The 15,558-nt window shown below is 40.4% G+C and overlaps 1 protein-coding gene across 2 annotated transcripts in view; it reads right to left on the reverse strand.

Annotated features, from left to right (window-relative positions):
• The window catches only part of LOC134568267 (laminin subunit beta-4-like), a 148,637-nt gene that overhangs the window by 54,518 nt on the left and 78,561 nt on the right, over window positions 1–15,558 (reverse strand). For both annotated transcript variants that reach the window (XM_063426713.1, XM_063426714.1), the window contains exons 5-14: window positions 14,213–14,286; window positions 13,180–13,368; window positions 9,299–9,362; window positions 7,958–8,160; window positions 7,385–7,505; window positions 6,281–6,469; window positions 5,553–5,732; window positions 4,322–4,434; window positions 1,620–1,699; window positions 1,070–1,226 (exon numbers count right to left, since the gene is read on the reverse strand). In XM_063426713.1, coding sequence (XP_063282783.1) covers window positions 1,070–1,226; window positions 1,620–1,699; window positions 4,322–4,434; window positions 5,553–5,732; window positions 6,281–6,469; window positions 7,385–7,505; window positions 7,958–8,160; window positions 9,299–9,362; window positions 13,180–13,368; window positions 14,213–14,286 — 1,370 coding nt within the window. The remainder of the gene's footprint in view (window positions 1–1,069; window positions 1,227–1,619; window positions 1,700–4,321; window positions 4,435–5,552; window positions 5,733–6,280; window positions 6,470–7,384; window positions 7,506–7,957; window positions 8,161–9,298; window positions 9,363–13,179; window positions 13,369–14,212; window positions 14,287–15,558) is intronic.

Consider the following 15,558-nt stretch of genomic DNA (forward strand, 5'->3'; position numbering starts at 1 on the left):
AGTCAAAGCCTTCATTAACGGTTTGAGAACTTACCTGCAATCCACTGGACACCTACTCTGTGACAGCTGAAAACGCTCTGTATTGAGCAAAGCCTTTAGGTACAGAGCTAAGAGGAATTCCATGCAGGACAGCTAATGGAAGCTCTGTGCAGGCTTGCAATGGAGGAACTGACCTCTGACTGGCAGACGCCAAATGGTTTGACTACTCAAATTGGGGGGGGGGGGGGGGATCCCCTGGTACCATAACCTCTAGAGTGTGTTGTAGTGGTTATGGTGCATGGAGCATTCCTTTAATTGTTTTTACATAGCACATTCCAGGTATAATTACAGTCGAGGGCAGATACAGTAAGTGTAGCAGGTATACTGAGTATGTATATGCTAATTATATAGTGATAACAGATGGTTTTGCTCTTAACTAGCTTGTACACAACATCCCATCTGTGAAGACTGTCTAAAATGTTGTCTGAAACTTTGTATATTGCATAGCAGTAAACAGATAGAGAAATAGAATATATACACATAGAAATAGGCATATAAAGACTTAATGACAACTGTGCACTTCTTGAGTTTTCTCTACCTACCCACCTATCTATATGTATATAAATACATATTGATATATAAAGATATTGTTATACGCTCATGGAACTTAATTTCAGACTTGATGGGGCAACATGAGGGTATATGTGCTTGTATAGCACTTTGGAAAAGATTTCAGCTTATATAGACATGCCCAGGGCATTATGGGTGGTCAGATACACCCAGCACGTCAAGGGTCAAGGACATTGTCCTGGTCACAGAAGTGTTGAAGAGGTAAGTGTGCTTTACACCACAACAGCACTACTCACCCTGGTGAACCCTTCAATAGTATTTATTGGGTGAATGAATGAATGAAGAATCAACACATTCAGAGCAGTGTTGACATGCATCCTAACTCTTTGCACATTCACATAAATTCTAATTTATTGTATGTTTAACGCAAATCCTATCTACTTGTATGTACACTGGCATTTATCCTTACGCCTGTCCTAATACAGCCATGGTGACAATATATTCCTGAAGATGAACTTACTGGTGTATTGGGGTCAGTAGGTGAAAGACCTTTGGCATCTTCTGCTTCATACATGTAATAGTCCAGTGGCATACAGAAGTATCCCGGCTGCACATCCTCACACTGGCGCCCTATAATATTAGGGCGACAGTCACACTGCCCATCTTCCAGTGAGCACCTGGGGGTAAAGAGATGTGAGCATGCATGTTTGGAATGTTATGTTTGTCCTTGAGTATAATTATTGTTACTGAAAGACCAATTGTTTACTGTATTACCACACCCAACATTTCAAATGGACAAAGAGGGACACTTTCATTTTAGGGGTGTGGGTGAGAGATTTATTTAGCTTACTAATAATAATTTATGGAACTAATATGTAATTTATAACCGGAACAATGTATCTTATTTATACAGACTGATTTCTAAACACATGTATTGAAGTTTAAATATCGTTGCTGTGGAGCTCCCAGAAAACAGGTACTAAGGGATTTGGGTCCAAAATAGGGACTGTCCCTCCTAAATAGGGACACTCGGGAGGTATGCGTTACTCAGTGCTGTATCGCAGGATTACCTGTTGTTATAGGATCCTCCAAAATCACAGTCACAATGGCGGCATCCTGTCATGTCATTACTAAGGCCCCAAAATTCTGCCTGTCATAGGAAAACAATCATATGCTGATGTTAGCTCTTTAATATCGAACATGCAGACTATACAGCTACAAATATAAATTATCTGTCTGTGAAGGATTTAAAGGGACACTATAGTCACCTGAACAACTTTAGCCTAATTAAGCAGTTTTGGTGTATAGAACATGCCCCTGCAGCCTCACTGCTCAATCCTCTGCCATTTAGGAGTTAAATCCCTTTGTTTATGAACCCTAGTCACACCTCCTGCATGTGACTTGCACAGCCTTCCATAAACACTTCCTGTAAAGAGAGCCCTATTTAGGCTTTCTTTATTGCAAGTTCTGTTTAATTAAGATTTTCTTATCCCCTGCTATGTTAATAGCTTGCTAGACCCTGCAAGAGCCTCCTGTATGTGATTAAAGTTCAATTTAGAGATTGAGATACAATTGTTTAAGGTAAATTACATCTGTTTGAAAGTGAGACCAGTTTTTTTTTTTTTTTTCATGCAGGCTCTGTCAATCATAGCCAGGGGAGGTGTGGCTAGGGCTGCATAAACAGAAACAAAGTGATTTAACACTTAAATGACAGTGAATTGAGCAGTGAAATTGCAGGGGAATGATCTAAACACTAAAACTGCTTTATTTAGCTTAAGTAATTTAGGTGACTATACCTTTAACACTTCCAAAGGAACCAAAATGCTGTATACATAAAATGTCAATATTTAAATGTGTTTGGATCATTTACAAAGCTGAAAAAAAAACTTTTGGCTGAGAATACGCAAGTGAGCTTTGTTTATTGTTTAATGTCATGATACAATCTCAATAAAATAGTGAGGTAGGGATACAACCAGTAATTCCTTAATGGCTGAGGAAAATGTTAACATAATCATCTCTCCTGACAGAGATTCAAGTTGAGTTGGTTCATGTTGGGAGTCTTTGCATTGGCTGGAGGGAAAATAATTAATAATTACTAGAACACTGAGCAAAAGCTGAATCTAGGGGCGTGGCCGGACCGCCAAGCTGGACGGTCGCACACAAGTTCAGCTCCTGCACCATACCCACAAATAAGCTTAAAAATTATGGCAAACGACCTAACTACTACCCGGCATCAAGGGTCTTCAGATCCACGAAGTTACCAGGTCCTGGGAGAGGCTGGCTCTCGCAGCTACAGTCCCCAGGAGGTGAGGCCCATGACTACCAAGTTGGGGCCTACGCCGGCGGTGAGAGGGGCAGGCGGCCGCTGCCCCACTATCCTGCCTGAAGGTACCAAGCCGGAGATTGAGACACGGGCGGTCCTGGCCCTGTTCCCCCCCCTATGGACCGGCGGGGGTGATCCCGGTCCTCACCCAGAGGCTACACAGCCAGGGCTCGACGGCACCAGCATCATGCTCATAGGCCTGAACACGGCAACCAAGATGGCGATTACCATGTGCGCAGGGGCTGGGGAAAGGGAGTGCGCCCTCGCAGGGAGTAGAAACACAGCAACCCCACAAGCGACAACTTACCAGCCCATCACGCGGACCTCGCCACAGGCGAGCAGCGGAGGAGACCTTGCGCGAGCCACAAGGGCAGCGGAACCGGCCCACACTGCACCCGGCCTTCCACCACCAGACACTGCCGACCTCGCAGAAGATCGAGGAACTCCCACAGCAAGGCCGACCACGAGAGCAACCCACACACACCTTCTGATCAACGGCGGCCATCACAACAGTCTCATCGAGCAGCCAACTGTATCACACAGCGCACAAGCAGCCATCCTGACAGGCGCTCACTTCGGGAAACCCAGAAAATGTACCCATGGCACACCGCACAGCGGCTCCCCCCGCCAGCGACTTTCAGCACAGCAGTCAAGCGAGGCGCACCGACAGCGAAGCCAACGAAGAGTCAGAAAGCACGCATGGCTGAACCCTGCTCGGAACCCTTCTCTTGCGGACACTCATGCTCTGTCACTCGGACACAGCAAATCGACCTGCCCCTACCAGCGAGATGTCACGCCAGCCCTGCAGTCAGCCCCTGGAGCCGGTATCAGTACATGCCCTTTAGACCAGCCAGGGTGATATTTCATGCGAAGCTTATGATTTAGACCCAGCATGTTCATAAATTAAGCTATTTGGTTCAACGTATCAGTAGAATCCCTTATTACACTCACTAAGCTAACTAGCCCTAACACACTTTAATACCTATGCAGCCTTTGGTTTAGCGTTATCTCTTCTATTTTGCCTGACCTACATAACTTTGGTTTCTTATATTTACCAATGCTAAAGTGTGGTTACGCTAGTCTAAATACCTAACTAACAATGTACACCTATAGATATATTCCTGTACTAAGCATGTATACAGTATAGGTGTTTATGTTTAGTCAAAACTACAATGCTGAAACTTAAATGTAAAATTGTGCATGTTACTACTGTGCCCCGCATGTTCCGCGTGGGATAAACTGGAGGACTGCCTTTGGGGCACCTCTTGTCTGCTTATGTTACCTCTATGCGCTACAAAAATAAAGAATTAAAAAAAAAAAAAGAAGCTGAATCTAGATTTTAGATGGTAAATTGGGGACAATAGGTAGACCATCTGTTTGTTATTTTTTTTTGGGGGGGTGGGGAGGGTGGGGGGGGTAATGTTAATTGTTCCTATTGATGTTACTCACCAGGCACTGGTTACAGTATCTTCCAGTCACAAAACGCTTACAGTAGCAGTCGCCACTAATCTGGTCGCATGGCGTGTTCCCAGGGACAGTCCCACGTGGGTCACACCTGCATGCTGGGAAAGGGATATGGATGAAACTGAGCAGAACTGGCCAACATGTCAATTTACAGCTATGCGGACCTTTAACTCCCATGATGCTCTGCAAGCCATTGTCTGTTTTACATGAATTGCAGTTTTATGTTTAGCTACCTGTAAGTTCCTTGCTACACAAGCAAATGACATAAACATGGGATTGATTCTGATATTTGTCTTAAAATTTGCAAACTTGCTGCCAGCTCATGACAAATGACTATTTAATGAATTAATCCCTTTGTTATAAGTGACGCAGCGCCTATTTCCCCAAGGTATTGTATGTTTATTATTAAACATTTTATTATAATTTTGGTATACATTAAATGTATTTTCCATGAACAATTTTCATATAATTTTGAGATTAACAAGTCCCTCTCAGCATACCTCTCTTCAGTTCAAGTAACTGCACAGTGCTGAACATTAACAATTTGTTTATTGCCAGCCATTAGGGACCCATTGAAATAGCATGGGCATCCACTATAAGCCCTGGACCTTATCCATTGTCAATTGTCAACAGGTGTCGCTCTATAAATAATATAATCGCTCTATATATAAATAATATAATAATAATAATTTACACACCTTTTAAATAGAAGAAATGGTTGTGCAGTGAGGTAGTCACCTGATTTGTCCTCACACAACCTTCATTCAGAGCACACAGTGTGACATTGTAAGAAGTGCATCACATACTGGAATATGGCATTATTTCCCAGTACACCCTTGCTAGGAAGCCTTAAAGAAGGGTGTGCCAAAACAAAGTAAATATATTGGCTCCTTCACTATTATAATTTTGTGATGAACTAAAATCTCAGGACTTCCTCTCGATTCCGGAGCAAAAACACACTGTGCCCTCCGTATGATGGCTGCATAAAAGGTACATTTGTCTTTATTAACATGATGTCATTCTTTATTAACATGGTGTCATACTTTGCTAGTTACTAAGCTACCCAATGCACTACTTGCCACTACATGACATTTGGCACAGCTCATCCTTCCCTCCTCTTTCAGCTACATTGACCATGTCTTGTACTCGCTCGCATACTAAACTCCATTTTTACCCTCATGGTTTAACAAGTTGTTTTTGTTTCTGGTATACATACGTTGGCACCCGAAAGGATCGTTCCTACTCAAGCCATAGAAGTTCTCCTTGCAGCTGTCACACCTCTTGCCCTTCACGTTCTCTTTACAGCGACACTGTCCTGCAATCATTCCCAGGTTGACGTTTGTGTGACTGTCACAAACTCCACCATCCAAGGATCCCACAGGGTCACAGTCACAGGCTGCAAATAAAAGGCTCTTTATCAGTGTATCTATAGATTATACTGAACAGACAGAACAGGAGTTGGCAGAACTAGCATCTGTTTCTGGAAGACACATATCACTGCCATGCTGATGGTCAATACATGAAACAGTTTACAAAGTTCCTTATGCTCTGGGAAGTATGTAAAGTCCATATACTTCCATTGTTAATCAGTTAATGGACCACAAGGGGTATTTATTAACTAGTGGGGTGATTTCATTGATCCACTTCAAATGAATATGTATTTCACTCCTATAAGAAACTTCAATTACAATTAATCTTTATTGGAACACAAGCAATGTAATGTGGCAAGTTGCAAGGGGAATAGAAGTAAAGAACTATGTGCTTTGTACTCCATGCTATAGGTAGGTAAGTATTCTATGAATCATGGAAAACATTAGATACCTGAGCTTTCTTTCCATTTGCTGTATTCTACTGTTTATTATACAAAAAAAGCTCTGAGGTCATGTCTAACTGTCTACCCCAATACCCCTAGAGAGAGAGATGTAAAAAGGATGGTGTACTCACGAATGCAAACGTTTTCTGCTCGAATATCTGCCCTTGGGTCGTGGTAATAGAAAGGTCTGCAGAGCTCACAGTTGCGTCCCATGGTGTTGTGCTGACAGTCGTCACAAACACCCCCGCTTACCATGCCAGTAGCCAGATACACAGCCATGTCAAAGTGACACTTTCTGGAATGGTTGTTGCAGTTGCATTCTGGAACAATGAAACAAGATCAGAGATATAAATTGGTATTGTACTTTTTCTAAGCACAGAGTTGGAATATAGGTAGAATCAGGTCCGGAGGGTATAGATAATATTTTCTGATTCTTTGCTCTATGCAGATCGAAAGAGGGAAGGAAAAAATTGTACTAACAACATTATAAACTGATATAGGTTGTCTTAGAATGAACAAAACCAAAAGAAACTTCTAATAAAAAAAAAAGCTATAATTAAAAATAAAATAAGTGTGGAACAGCTATCAAATTCCATACTTTCAAAGAATAATTTGTTCATTCATTTGAGGAATTGTGAAGAAAGAATAACTAATCTGGAAAACGCACTATACTGTACTCATACATTGTGATGTAAAACATTTACTGACACAAATAAAACAAAAAATTCAAATGCAGTAAATATAGATAAGTCAAACGTTTAATTTCTGTGGGTGTTAAGCGTTCGGTGACATTTTTGTTTTTTGATAACACCATCCTACTGTTGTAGGCTAAGAGCTTTGATTTGTTTTATAATCAAGTGAAATTAATGAAATAATTATTTGCCTGCAAATAAATAAATGTAATAAGGTCTTCGGACATCTTGCTTACATAGCAGATCGAATCTGATTTAATAGTTTATACAAATGTTACATTGGACTTCAATGATGTTTTGCTACAAAACTAATATGGCTGGTCATTAGAAAAACAACAACCTTATTCAACCTTGCGAAAAAAATATAAAACCAATATAAAAAAAAAAAAAAACTTGTATCTTGGGTAGAATTTCACGTAAAATTTTCCCAGGCTGTGGCACGCATCTTTTTAATAGCCAAAGTTTCTGACATGAAAGTTTGGCTCATGAAGTCTGAGCCATTTATTGATTGACTTTGGAAATATGCATTAGAGGACATCTTACGTTTGCACGAATGAGGGTTGTTTGCTTCGGCTGGACTCCAGGGGAGATTGTGATAGAAGTCCTGGCAGAGCTCACAGTTCAAGCCTTTTGTGTGATGTTTACACACACATCTTCCATGTATCTATAAAGGGGAAACACACACATTTATGGATATCATGTTCTTAAAATCTTCTATCAAGTAATGACTCCTATCACATTTCTAGTCTTAAATAGAGCTGATAAAAAGATATGGCAGCACTAATTTCTATCTTGACCGCTGGCCTAATATGGCTATTAGAAAAAAATACATTAGAGATTTCCCATAGACATCCCAGGTTTAAAAGTTGCAAGAATCTGTCTTTGTGGGCTAGCTAGAGTGTTTATAAAAGGCACTGAAGAGCACCTTTTATGGAATAGATATATGATTGCACTTTACATAGGCAATCCTGGCACCATAAACACTACAGCGCATTGTTGTGGTTATGGTTTTTGGTGTGCTCCATTAAAGCCCAGCCAGACAAAATAAACATTCAGACAAGGATTTAATAGCCTCTATATACTTTGCTAGTATAGCTTGGTTGCTGAAATAATTACCATTCCTTCTACTGCCGCTTCAACCCCTTCGACCGGGGAGCATTCAGAAGCATGACCATAGCAGAAACAGCTTCCGCGCACCACCAGCTCGTACACAGCATAATAATACTTCTGGAGAACTTCTGCACGTTGATCCAAAAGGTTATCCCCAAGGGTGTGTAACTTAGTGAAGTTTATTCTGAGGTTTGTAATACGAAGAAGTTCTTTGAAAAAAACAAAAAAAAAAACAGCTGTTATGATCGTTTGAAAATAGCATTACGTTTATTTGAATACTGGTTTGTGATTCATGTTTAAGAGATACCCTTACAAAATGAAATTGTGAAAAGTAACACTTTTATTTTTGCTACTTTGTATATATTTGTTAAGCCTTTGCAGAAGTATTGACAGAATAAAAAGTATTATATATTATATTGTTTCCTTTCTAAAACAAGAGAAAAATGCATGAAGAAAAATGGTGAAATAGCCTTCATACTGGTATTTGTGAAGGACCTAAAAGAATTACCTGGAATGTGTGTTCTAAACATGCCATTGGAATGTACAAATACAGCAAGTATGATTACACAAGCAGATCTTTGAAGACTTGTAATGTAGACTGTGAAATATCCACGTTGAGTACTAAATGTACTCTGAGCCTTTACTCCCTCATTCAATTCCCATGTTATCAGAAAGCAGCCTTGAAGTTTGACAAACAAATGTTGCTGTAGATGTTTCCCTTTTAACTCAAAGCTTGACAACTGTATTGCAAGTACATATGGTAGACGATGGCATATTCTACTCCTGTTTAAAACATTTGGCACAAGATCCAAGGAGGACGCATAGTTTTGCATTGGCAAGTCTCCCTGACATAAAGAAATTACATGGTATTGTGTTGGCAAACGTTACATATCCACACAGAGATCACATGGTTTTTAGTTGGCAAGCCTGACAAATCTGATAAAGTCACGTGGGTTTGTATTGGCAATACCCATATGTCTAAATGGGCCGTGTGGTTTTGGGTTGGCAAATGTTACAGAGTTTGCTGTTCTTTATTTACATGTATGATTGTTATTAATGTATAATATTTCATGATGCAATGTAACATTTGCTGACATAACAAATATTCAATAATTCAATAATGCAGATTCTACTTTGCATGTCAGTATATAGGAAAATCTCTATGAAATGTCTGATTCTCTTCCAGGAACTAACTTCCCGCTACTTACTAATGGCTACCACAAACATACTGGTATACATAACCTTCAGAACTTCCTTAAGTTATAAGTCTCCAAGAATGTTTTTGTTTCCAGGGTTCTAAAACAATGGAATTGTCTATTAAGTGTTTATGGGGATGCTTGATCATACCTTGAATTTCCAGACTGTATGGATCTTCTACTTTGATAGATGGATCAAGAACTTTGAAAATAACCTGAAAATACAGATGGGTAACTAACTATTTTTTATCACTCATAATGAAACACAATAAAATAATATAGACGGCCCATTACACATAAACATTCAGGGTAAACCACAGCAACAATGAAATGACCAAGAGTAATTTATCTGTAGGCTGTCATTCCAATAAAGACCCCCCCCTAACGGGTCCTACACCGACCCTTCACCTTGCTTCCCTGAACTTCTGGCAAATATATTTCTAATGAGAAAGAAAGGGGTATTTTTGATATACACCCCTATATACTTATTAACCCTTAATATGGACCCCCTTACGGGGGTCAGCCTTGACGTTGGCAGGCAGGCATTCCCTCCAATGACCATTGGAGTAACTAAATGACCTCCATTTATTTAAATATAGATAGGGATTAAGGAGAGAGCGCAGGTAACTTTTTTTTTTTTACTATATATATTGGGGCTGATGTGTACTGTGGTCGTTGCTGCCGCCCAGGAGTGATGGGAGTGAGCGCAGGACTTATCTTTCTGTATTTGTATTCACTTTCTGTATCACACAGCTTTGTTACAATGCTGCCGCCCATCCCATGTGCTCCCTATTAAGGGTTAATAAGTATATAGGGGTGTATATAAAAAATACCCCTCTCTGTCTCATTAGAGATATCTTTGCCAGATGCTCAAGGTCAGTGTAGGACCCACCTGAGGGGGTTTGCCTTGACAGGCAGGCATTCCCTCCAATGGCCATTGGAGTAACTAAATGACCTCCATTTGTTTAAATATACATGGGATTAAGGAGAGAGCGCAGGTAACCTTTTTTTTTTTTTTACTATATATATTGGGGCTGATGTGTACTGTGGTCGTTGCTGCCGCCCAGGAGTGATGGGAGTGAGCGCAGGACTTATCTTTCTGTATTTGTATTCACTTTCTGTATCACACAGCTTTGTTACAATGCTGCCGCCCATCCCATGTGCTCCCTATTAAGGGTTAATAAGTATATAGGGGTGTATATAAAAAATACCCCTCTCTGTCTCATTAGAGATATCTTTGCCAGATGCTCAAGGTCAGTGTAGGACCCACCTGAGGGGGTTTGCCTTGACAGGCAGGCATTCCCTCCAATGGCCATTGGAGTAACTAAATGACCTCCATTTGTTTAAATATACATGGGATTAAGGAGAGAGCGCAGGTAACCTTTTTTTTTTTTTTACTATATATATTGGGGCTGATGTGTACTGTGGTCGTTGCTGCCGCCCAGGAGTGATGGGAGTGAGCGCAGGACTTATCTTTCTGTATTTGTATTCACTTTCTGTATCACACAGCTTTGTTACAATGCTGCCGCCCATCCCATGTGCTCCCTATTAAGGGTTAATAAGTATATAGGGGTGTATATAAAAAATACCCCTCTCTGTCTCATTAGAGATATCTTTGCCAGATGCTCAAGGTCAGTGTAGGACCCACCTGAGGGGGTTTGCCTTGACAGGCAGGCATTCCCTCCAATGGCCATTGGAGTAACTAAATGACCTCCATTTGTTTAAATATACATGGGATTAAGGAGAGAGCGCAGGTAACCTTTTTTTGTAAATCTTTCTTTTATTAAGGCATATATGAGGGATACAAAATGAAGAAAGGGAAATGTATATGTATTACATATCTTGGTGCTAGTACATCGAAAACACAGTTAGTGACATTTCCAGAAAAGCAATGCCTTGTTTTTTTTTATATTTTGTGAGTCACTTGTTGCAGACAAGTTGTAAGCATGTTAGAATATAATGCAGCACAGCGAGTAAGAGCTTTGCATTAGAAATTAAAGACAGGTAGGTCAATACAGTGTACAGTACATAAGTTAGTGTCTCGAGTAGCTAAGTCATGGTATGTCATTTAATGGCAGCCTATGTCAGCCAGATTAGCATTGGGTGCATAAATAGCCATAAGCAGCAAATTAACAGGCTAGTTCGCCATCAAGGTCGCAGCTTAAATAGCCCATAGTCATATTAACACATGACGATATTTAGCGCTAAGGTATATATGGGCCATGGGCCTAACAAATAACATTAGTACAGTTACGCTAATGATAGCAATAGGCAACCTTAAGATATCGCTGTTCAGTGCCGGCTAAGGGGTAAATGACTGACCACATTGAGGAGACATATATTAAGTCGCTGATGCAGAAAACAGTAAGCATGGTAGCTACATAGATGAAAGAAAAGAAAACTAAGGTGGCAATACACATGCTTTAAGAGTATGGTTAGGGAAATGACACAAAAATAAGAGATTAAGTCCCCTGGCGGCCACCCCTGTAGTAAGTATAACGCAAACATATCTAAACATAAACTGAACAAGTGGGGGACCCTATGACAATGGAGCCGATGTGGTAATTTTAGGCGGCTATATTGGGAGCATGGGTCTCCTGCCCTGATGTCCCCTGGCATTTACCCTATACCCTTGCTGAAGAGGAGTGCGGCATACAGTGACAGTGTCCCGGTAGTCCATGTGTGGCCACTCTGCCAGCCCCAGGCCTTCACGAGGGCTCTTATGCAGTTCCCACCGCTCCGGTTGCTGACAGCTCCGTAAGCGAGGTCTCGGGCGGTCGCATGTTGGTATCGGGCCGTTCGGACGTGTGGGATAAGCGTCGGGGGGCATCCCCTTCGTGCCCTCGGCCCAGGAAGGCGGTAGTGGGTCTTGGATTTAGTGGGTTGTTTCTTCTTCTTTGTTCTCCTCTTGTTGTTTGGCACAGGCCGCCTCCAGTTCCCGCCATGGGTATGGTGCGGTTTGAGTGAGGGTGGGTATCTCTGCTCAGCTCTCGGTTGCTTCTCCCTTGAGGTGTGGAACCCTTTGCTCTGCAATTTCAGCCAGAAGCTGTTAAGAAGGTCCTCCAGTAGCTGTTCGAATGTCGTCAGATGGGCCAGCATTTCCAAGGTTTGTTGGGCAGCCGCCATCTTTGGTCGGTTACAATTATGCAATGCTCGTGTCGAGTGCTCTTTATTCCTGCATATTAACCTGTCGCTTGAACCGGGATATCCCTCACCGGTGGGGGGGGGGAAACGGAGGCCCCAACCTTTGCGTTAGGTTCCAGTGGAGCGCCCAGCAGGAGAGTCGGCCGTGTCTCTCCCGCCTACGTCCAGCGGTAGGCCGCAGTGCTTTGCGTAAGGTCCAGCTTCAATTAGTGTTCGGATGTCTCCCGAGGGTGATCTCAGGGTGACCCCAAGTCTTCTCCGAGCTGGATTATGTTTGGCTCTGGCTGTTTAGCTTATTTATCAGGCTGAATCATAGGTTTATCTCCGGAGCGCATAGATCGTGCGGCCATTCATGTCGGCGGTCAGGCCCCGCCCCCCAGGTAACCTTTTTTTCTTTGGTTTTTACTATATATATTGGGGCTAATGTGTACTGTGGTCGTTGCTGCTGCCCAGGAGTGATGGGAGTGAGCGCAGGCCTTATCTTTCTGTTATTGTCATTCCAATACTACAATCTCTGATGGAGCACTGGACTTTACATCTTACAGGGCTGCTTACAAGTTTGGTAAATAGTTCTAACCATAGCCCACTGACTAAAATACTCAATTGTTGTTTTTAATTCTAATTTATAATATGACTGTGTACAAAAGATGTTCATCTTGCAATACAGGGTAAGATCTTTTTTTTGCCTCTGGAGTTTCCCATTAAACTATTTCTAGACACAAGACATTAAGCTGTGCCGTCAGAGTCCATGGTATTTTTTCTGTTTTTAATATTGGCTACTAGACCATATTACCCTAAAATATGTGTTATTATATAAAACCTGCATCAAGTAAAAACATAATTATTTTAGCACAAAACGACTAATACTAATATGACCAGTATGCTGACCTCTCCTTCACTAGATGGTTCGATGTCCGAGTAGCGTTGGTCACAAATGACATCATCGATCTTCTGCAAAGCATGGACAGGAACCCCTGGGAACATTTTGGTGCAGTTATAAGAGAAATAACGGTAGACCTTCCAAGTCTGTCCATAGTCTGAAGACCTCTCTATCAGCATGGCAGCAGGGCGGAAAGTCTGGAGAGAAGGAAGATGGTAAGATCTTGTAGGAGTGTCAAGCAATATAGAGTTCTGAAACCATAATCACTGCTTTATTCTTTCAATTTCTCATTCATTGTATCTCTTCAACTATGTGTTACCATTTTATCTATTAAAGAATATATCATAGCCAGACGATTTATATACAGTTCAGGGATCTCTCCACTTCTGATGACAACCAAGTATTTCTACTGAAATCTGCGCATTTTGTAAAATGAAAACAAGAGGACACACTCTTCACATATAAAGCATTTCAGCACGCTAAAGTGCTTTATGGGTTGGGAGCGTCAGAGCCTTTAACTTTAAGTGCCCTCATTTAATTACTATATATTTTAAAATTATTATTAAATTATTTGAGCCCTGAATATATTTGAAGGTTTTCATCACACCTCTTCTTTAATCCTACAACAAATTGGATAGACCTTGTTTCATTGATAGTCCATTGTCCATAATTATTGAGTAAAAAAAAACTTTGTAAAAAGTAAAAAAAAATAAAAATAAAGACTGAGCTTTAGTGTCCTTTCTTGTAGAATTGATGATGATCTACAGCTCCCATGTTTTTCATTAGCATTGTCCGACTCACCTCCGTGGTTAGTTTTAAAACTGACCTTTTAAGTAGTCATTAAGGAAGGAAAGCCATACGCTTCTCCCCAGCAATTTCTTACACAACACCTTCCTACAAAATGCAGCAAGTTATTGGCTTTATTCTCTGATTTGCCTTGCAATGCATGTCTCCAATGTGTACAGTAGTGATTTTTTTTTATTCATTGATTGATTTTTTTGTTTTTTTTGTTAAACTATAGCTTCATTGACCCCACATTACCTTGAATTTCAGGATGAGATGTGTAAAGTGGAACTCTGCTTCCAAGTCCAGGCGAACACTCACTGACTCCACACCTGGGAAGACGGATGCAAAATAACTCAGAATTAAACGTATAAATAGATGGTATTAAAGTGCATTCTCCAGGCTTGTCAAATGTGTACAGCTGTTTAATGCATCGTTTATCTCTTTAATTTATCTCAGCTCCTAATTTACAGTTCTTAACATACTTGCATTATTTTTGCATGTTGTACTAATTTTATATGTTGATTTATTTACGTTTTTACGTTTTTAATTTATTTGCTTCTTGCTATTCACTACAATATTGAAGACTTAGACTATATACATGGGTGTTTTTGTAACAAATAATGCTGATGGGTATAACACCTCAGGAATTGTGCAGCCTGTACTAAAACGTTTAAAGCAGATATGTTTATATGTAATCTTGGTGTGCGCCTATTAACTCCTAATTTAATACCATTGTGAATTATTAGGCGCACCCATCCAACGTTTTTATCTAATATTCAGTCGCTCAGTGTGGGTTGCTGCTGATGCATGTTTTATTATTATTATTTTTTATTTTTTTTGATTACCCACATAGTTAGATTTTGATTTAATTTAGCTATGCAGCAAATTTATTCGTATATTAATTTGCCGCTTTGGAAATCTCACATTATTGTGAGCAGTCTGTATTTTCTAGTGATATGTGTTCATACTATTCAGTGCGGTCTTAAGGTCTTATTTGCTTGAGTAGAAAATGTAATGTAATGTTTTATAGGACACCGGCCACATTGGAATCTCCAGTGGAATTATTGGCCACTTGTTGGATCAAACAGAGCCAATTTAGTCCTCACAATAAACTGTGTTTTATTTTTCTGTGTTGGTTAACTATATGCAAATATATGTAAATTAGCCTGTTAAATTCAGATTTAGTTTAATTAGGAGTGCCGTCCAGAATGAGAACCCTAGGTGTTCAAGCATCTTTTTTGGCTCTGCCACATGTTTATGTTCTTCATGCCAAGTTTTGCTTCTTCATTCTTTAAAGTAACAGTTTCAGCCTGTCCAATAAAAGTTGGATTGGCAAGGTTAGATTATGTTCTCCATAGCTATGTGCCAGTTGATAGCTATGGAGGACCACATTTATTTATCCATTGTACATACAGAGCAAGTTAAAGTTTTGCAAAATAAATAGTATTACCCTATTAACGATTTTATAAAAGCACATTGTGATTGGTGCGTTTAAAATAGAGGAAAGTGGAGAGAAGAAAGTCAAATAGAGTATTAATGGGTAGTAGGGCAGAGAAGACGACAAGATAAACAAGGAGATAAGTGAATAGAAGAAAGAAGAA

Source organism: Pelobates fuscus, chromosome 7, assembly GCF_036172605.1.
Source record: "Pelobates fuscus isolate aPelFus1 chromosome 7, aPelFus1.pri, whole genome shotgun sequence".
NCBI lineage: Eukaryota > Metazoa > Chordata > Amphibia > Anura > Pelobatidae > Pelobates > Pelobates fuscus.